At 40.5% G+C, this 7074-nt stretch overlaps 1 protein-coding gene across 1 annotated transcript in view; it reads left to right on the top strand.

The window, feature by feature from the left end:
- The first annotated feature begins 844 nt into the window (after positions 1 to 844).
- Positions 845 to 7074, top strand: part of cnot7 (CCR4-NOT transcription complex, subunit 7) — an 8572-nt gene continuing 2342 nt past the window's right edge. Inside the window, exons 1-6 of the mRNA XM_005719498.2 lie at positions 845 to 1040; positions 1681 to 1804; positions 1879 to 2072; positions 4023 to 4184; positions 5943 to 6087; positions 6221 to 6331. Coding sequence (XP_005719555.1) covers positions 1688 to 1804; positions 1879 to 2072; positions 4023 to 4184; positions 5943 to 6087; positions 6221 to 6331 — 729 coding nt within the window. The 5' untranslated portion in view covers positions 845 to 1040; positions 1681 to 1687. The remainder of the gene's footprint in view (positions 1041 to 1680; positions 1805 to 1878; positions 2073 to 4022; positions 4185 to 5942; positions 6088 to 6220; positions 6332 to 7074) is intronic.

Raw genomic sequence — 7074 nt, 5'->3', positions numbered from 1 at the left:
TATATATACATATATATATATGTATGTCAAACATGCACTATGAAAGATGTCTGGATGTTTTTGTGTTGACTGTCATGTCTGTTTTATTTATCACCTACGTCACATTTAACCAGCAGAAGCTGACCAACAGTGCTTCAAAGACAGACATATTTACCTTCCAGGTCACCAATAAAATGCAGTTTCAACAAAAGCTGAATGGTGTTTTTTGTTTTGTTAACTAATTATTGTGACGATTTAGTGACCATTAAAATGTGTTCAAAATTTGCAAACTGATGATAATTCATTTTCTAAATCATGACACACTGCTCTACCGTCCATAAGCTGCTGGTATAGATTCAAATTAATGTAATACGGAGCCTGTATTTACTTGGTTTCGGATCAATAAAAAAACTTGGAGTATTCCACAAGACTAGAACTTAGTTGGTTAAGGTTAAGGTTAAAGTATTCTTAAATGTATGAATGTGATTGGATTAGGAGAATAAAATGCTGCAATATATTTGTCACAATCATAACCAAATTAGTTTTGTGATTTTTTAACTTTCTTTTGTGGTAGAAACCGAACTTTCTTCTAATCATTTTCTAGAATAAACATTGCTGCTGGGTTGGTCTTTTTTTTTGGTGTTCATACTTTGCTGACAAAAGTAAATAATAATATTAATAACAACAACATTATTATTGTTGTTGTTGTTGTTGTGTTTTTATTTACTGAAATGACTTTTATTCATGTATTCATTTTCATTATACTGACTGGAGCACTAGTGCATATCTAATATAGTAAAAAAAAATTAGTACAGTTTTCAAGGGCTCTGTGCTCAAGCTATACTTACACACGTATATACGCGTATGACGTTGCTGTGTTACGTGATGACGTCCAGTTGTAGGCTCAGCTATGATGGCAGCCGTAGGTTGACATCAATACGATACTGAATATAAAGTATTTAAAAGTTAGCGGAAACTCCCCCGACACTATAACGTGGAACAAACTAACAGTTTTCTTATAGTACACGCTTAAAACACACACCCGCCCGGTTTGGGGAACGGTAAGTTAACGAAGCTACGTTCACCTTTGCTGTATCAAAGTGGCGCCGAGTGTGTGTCTGTGTGTGCGTGCTTGCACCAGTCTCTTTCATGTTCTGCACACAGTCTCAGTTATCTGTGAGCTAGCTGTCCACTTGCAGGAGCTGCTTTGTCTCATTACAGAGCTCCTATTCCTCCTGCCCGTGTTAACTAATGCTAGTTCTGCAGCCTGCTAACTGTTGCAGGTAACCTAGCTAGCCGAAGTGCTGCCGAAAACCCGAGCTAATGCGAAGAGCAGTCGGCTAAGCCCGTCCTGCTCATCATGAGGAGATAGCTGCTCCTCCCACTGGTTCCCTTTATGTAACAACAGTTAGCATACATTATACTAGAATAGAAGCACTAACTGCGAGTAAAGTTAGCTTCCCCAGTGTACCACAAGCAGGCTAAAGTTATTTCCTGTGCCCAATATAGAAGCCTCATTTGTTTTCAGTCAAGTGCTGTGTCAGGAATCCTTCTGTGCCTTTGGTTTAGGTGTTAAACCAAAGGCACTTGTTCAGCCCCCTTTAATGTAATATGCTGACCTATGACAGTACACTTATGCACCACGTTGCAGATGTTGTGTTTATATTCAAGTACAATTCTTTGTCTCCTTGCATGGTGAAGTGGCACTATGCCCGCAGCTACTGTGGATCACAGCCAAAGAATATGTGAGGTTTGGGCCAACAACCTGGAGGAGGAGCTGAAGAGGATACGACATGTCATTCGAAAGTACAACTACATTGCTATGGTGAGTGGTGCCACAGTCGCGGCGCCTCTCCGTGCCCACATTTCCGTTGTTCATCGTGACTCGTCTGCTTGCAGGACACGGAGTTTCCAGGTGTTGTAGCCAGACCGATCGGAGAGTTCAGAAGCAACGCTGACTATCAGTACCAATTGCTGCGCTGCAATGTGGATTTGCTCAAGATAATACAGCTGGGCCTCACATTTATGAACGAGCAGGGGGACTACCCACCCGGGACGTCAACGTGGCAGTTCAATTTTAAGTTTAACCTCACGTAAGATTGCAATCCGGTCTGTCTGTCTGTTGTATTCCTGCTGGAGCCCCATAGATGGATTGATCAGCTGATAACGGCCCATCAGTGCGTGCAAATAGTAAATCCTTTCTTGACTTTTTTTTTAAACTACATGTTATACATACGAAGATGCTCCATTGTTTACAGTACTCCTGGCTCGTTCTTAAGTATAATAAACAGACAGCGTTCACTGCTGCTGGAAAGACAGAGATGCTGTCTTGCTTGTGAAATACTGTAACTGCACACACTACTGGGGTTTTGACTCCCTAAAAACCAGCAATACAAAGTTCCCCCAAAATCCTTCTACTGATCAGACTTTATTTTTCTCATATTCAGTTTAGATGTGTCCAGATTTGCAGTTAACTCTGCAGTGTGGACATGCTGTTGCTGTCTGCCCCTTCTGACAGTAAGAAAACCGTGCCATGCCTTTACTCACTACTGTAGTGTGGCACTGTATCCATCTGTCAATACAAAATGTTGAGAGATTTATCTGATGGGCTTGATTCGCTTTGTGTGAATGCATTTGACAAAGGACTTGGATGTAAAATAAGTTTGTTTCTTTCTGTGTAAAAGTCTCCACTCCAGCTTTAACGGGACATGAATCGTTTCTACATGCAGGCCCGACTGTAAATATTTGGACAGCTTTTGGTCTACGCACTGTTTCAATATGACACTAAGTTTGAAATAAAACAATTAATACTACACTACACTGCCAAGTCTCAGCTTTAATTTTGAGTATTGCATTAAAACTATAGAGAGAAGTGTGTGAGACAGGGGCCCAGAGTTTTGGTGCTCAAAAGTTATTCAAATACACACAAAATCATTGTGTTTGCAGTTTTGTAAGCGACTGCTTTGAGTTTTTGACTTAAAGACAGTTGCAGATGCTTTGTAACCTCCCTGCTGATGATCTCCCAGTCCTTAACTGCTCACGTACAGCTCTTTGCTGCTTGTGTCAGCTACCGCCACCTTTTGGAATGGCGCTCAATCAGAGGGCTGACTCGGCCAGTCGAGAATTTTCCTTCTTTTTACTCTTGTAAGCCTTTTGGTTTTATGTAGAGGATTGTTGTCCTGCTGAATAATGAAACATCCAACAGGTTCTGATGCAATTGGCTGAATGTAAGCACAACTCTGCATTCAACGTACGGCTTCTGCCAGCAGTGAAATCATCAACACCAGTGAGCCAGGGCGTTTGGCAGGGTTACGTGCACGAATCCTAACAGAAGCCCTTCGATGTTAGATGATGATGTGGCATTTTATGTTCCAAGCTTTTCCCTTCCTAGAGATGTTTAATCATTTTAATAGAGGTAAATTTTGGTTTGATCAAACAGAACGTGGTTCCAAAACACTACTTTATTTCTTTTTGTACATTTTTTGCAAACTGCAGCCTGTCAGTGGTGAGAGCTCTGAAGTCATGGACAGGGAGTCGTTTCTTGAAGGAAAAACATGTACGCTGCATCCTGAAGTGCATTCATAGTTTGTTGCTACCATCTATATATTTTTTCTGCGGATCCACAAAAGACCCAACCAGCTGATTTTGGCAATCAGCGTTTTCTTTTAGTTTTAGTTTTTATTTGAACAGAGGATATTCTTCTAGTACATTTCTGTTTAGTTTTGTGGCTTTCTTTTTCTTCACTGTTTGCAGTTTAGGTGCAGTGTGTTAAAGGGTTTGATCTCCCTTACATTTTTGTAATATTCATCTAAACCTACTCAAATGAATCCTGAGACTTGGCATTTTAATTTATTACACTTTTTTTTTTTGTCCCCCAGAAAAAAGCTGTCCAAATTAAACATGAGTTGATCGTCTAATGTTGTAAAATTTCGTACGGCCAGTTTATTTGTCATTCAAGAGCAACATTATAATCCCTACACTTAAACTGATTACTGACCTGTTACCTAGTTGACTTTGTTGTTTGTGACTTTCTTCCCCTTTAGAGAAGATATGTATGCACAGGACTCCATTGAGCTCCTGACCACTTCAGGGATTCAGTTCAAGAAGCACGAGGACGAAGGCATTGAGACGCTTTACTTTGCAGAGTTGCTGATGACATCAGGTGTGGTGCTCTGCGACGGAGTCAAGTGGCTGTCTTTTCACAGGTATTCTGCTCTGACTTAATCTTCGCAGTGTCATTAGTAACACTTGTGTTTACCTGCTGCTTCACATCCAGAAACTGGTTTATAGCTATTTTATACACACATGGCAGCAAAGGCAGATTTCCACAATTTTTTACTCTTTAATAACAAAGCACTTATTAGAAACACAGCGTTTTACCTTTGGTACACTATCACCGAGTTTGAATATTATATATTACCTTTGTAAAAGCTCTTGAAATATGAGTGTTTGAACCAAATTACATGTCTGCTGAGCTGTTCAGACATGCTGTTTAGTTTCAATTTGAAATTATATTTAACCTGTCAAATAGTTTTGTCTTGTCTCGTCTTTTTAATAAGAAACGTTACAGAGCACCAAGATTATTTAGCCACAAACGTGTTAACACCAAAAACACAGCACTGTGCCGTCTTTCTTTGCATGTTGCTTCCAAGCAGCCAGACTTGCTGTCAGGCTTTCTAAAGCTCCTTCAAACTTTTCCTCTGAACACTGACGACTTTTCACTGATTTTTACGAGTGTTTGTACCTGAAAATATTCAGAGGAATGTTTTTTTTTTTTCTGTTTGTTTGTGAAGCCATTTAGCACTGACCTCTGAATCGTCCTAGCATTAAATGCACCTAACTCAAGAGATGAACCAGTGTTGTAGCCACATCTAACACACTACTTTGCAAAGAACTGGTTTTAACTACTAACTTAACTACTTTGTTACTAGCAGATTTTCACAAAAACACATCATTTGTTCTCATTTTTATGTATGAAAAAATACCAAAGAGAAAAAAAATGGGACAAAAAAACCAAAGATTGGGTTTGAAGGTCACTGATGTCACTTTTATTCTCGTCTAGTTTTCTCAGTTGCCACAATGGAATTTATAACTACAGTGTATTTTTATTTCAATGTTTCTTTGATATGAAACTCTTAGTTATTGTCATGAATCGCTGTGCGGCAGGCAGGAGTTGGACCCAAAATGCAGGACTCACAGACTCAGGAAGGTGAACTCAAAACTCAGCTTTATTTGCTGGCAGGGAAAAAAAACATACAAACTAATCTAAACTAGGACCTTAGAAAACTCACAGAGAGACACAGGTAGATCCACACAGCATGCGGGACGACGCGACCCTGACTCAGAGAAACACAGGGTTTAAATACATTGGGAAGTAACGAGGGGAATGAGACACAGAAGGAGGGCACAGCTGGGAGAAATCAGGACTGACGAGACAAGCAAAGCAGGACGCATTCACATGAGACACGGACCATCAAAGTAAAACAGGAAGTATCACACAGAGACGCGAACTTGACACAGTGGAGACAGCAACTAAGAAATACAGAGACATAAACCATAAGGCAGAGGACTCTAAGAACCAAAATACACAGGGAAATACTCAGCTGGGAACACAAGAGACTAGACTAGAGAGAGTAACAAAAAACCAACCATGAGAACATAATGCACAATGCAGAGTGACAGAAAACAAGAAACTCAAACATGCAAAGACACACAATTACACAGAACAGAGGGGACACAGAGAGACATGAAGGGCAAGGGATCAAAACTAGAAGCCATAGAATAGATCACACACAAGTACAATAATACAAAAATCACAAAGAACTAAAAACGCTGGGTCAGGAGACCCAGGACCGTGACAGTTATCTTTGTTTCCTTGGAGACTGAAAGTGATATAGTATTTGACACCAGCTGCTGTGCTCCTAAGCAACTTTGTTAAAGTGTGTGCTGTGTGTGTTTTACAGTGGCTATGACTTTGGATACCTGATTAAGATTCTGTCCAACGCTAACCTTCCTGAGGAGGAGGTGGACTTCTTTGAGATTCTTCGCCTGTACTTCCCAGTCATTTACGATGTCAAGTACCTCATGAAGAGCTGTAAAAACCTGAAGGTGCTTCTATAAATATTCCAGCAGCATGCACGCAGCATCTCCTGCTTTATTAATTTAATCACCTTGATTTCTGATGCAATCCCTCAGGTTTTACTTTGACTGCATGCACTGATCTCAAGTGTGTTGCTTTCAGGGTGGGCTTCAGGAAGTAGCTGAGCAACTAGAGCTGGAGAGGATTGGACCACAACATCAGGCTGGTTCGGACTCTTTGCTCACAGGCATGGCTTTCTTCAAGATGAGAGAGGTACGTACCCCGTGTTCGAGAGTGGAGAGGATCAGAATAAGGACCCAGTTTATAATACAGGTTAACACGTTATCAACCCAAAACTCAGACGTGTTTAATACATGTGATCAGTTTAAAAACTTCAGTCTCTGAGAAAGGCTGAGTGTAGGGTCAACATGAACATAGAGCTGGGGACACTGTAAAAATGGCTTCAAGTCCTAAACCGTTAATGGAGTACTTTTGTAAAACTCTGTGATTTAAAGTCTGCACTTCACTCACATCCTGATTGTTTGACGACTGATCTGACCATAAACTCAACAGTAAAGTGTTTAATGTCATAAATAATATTCAATTCAATTCAATTAATACAGTACCAAATCACAACCACTGTCACCTCAATAATACATACAGAGAAAAACCCAACAATAATATGACCCCCTATGAACAAGCACCTTGGTGACCATGGGAAGGAAAAACTCCTTTTTAACAGGAAGAAACCTCCAGCAGAAGCAGGCTCAGGGAGGGGCGGGGCCATCTGCTGTGATTGGTTGGAGTAAGTGAAGGAAAACAGGATAAAGACATGCTGTGGACGAGAGCCAGAGATTAATAACAGATATGATTCAGTGCAGAGAGGTCTATTAACACATAGTGAGTGAGAAAGGTGACTGAAGAAGAAATACTGAATGCATCATGGGAATCCCTCCGCCTATTACAGCATCACTAAGGGAGGATTCAGGGTCACCTGGTCCAGCCCGAACTATATG

Source organism: Pundamilia nyererei, unplaced genomic scaffold, assembly GCF_000239375.1.
Source record: "Pundamilia nyererei isolate P.nyererei 1_Seehausen unplaced genomic scaffold, PunNye1.0 scaffold00001, whole genome shotgun sequence".
NCBI lineage: Eukaryota > Metazoa > Chordata > Actinopteri > Cichliformes > Cichlidae > Pundamilia > Pundamilia nyererei.
This window is presented reverse-complemented; position numbering and strand designations above follow the sequence as displayed.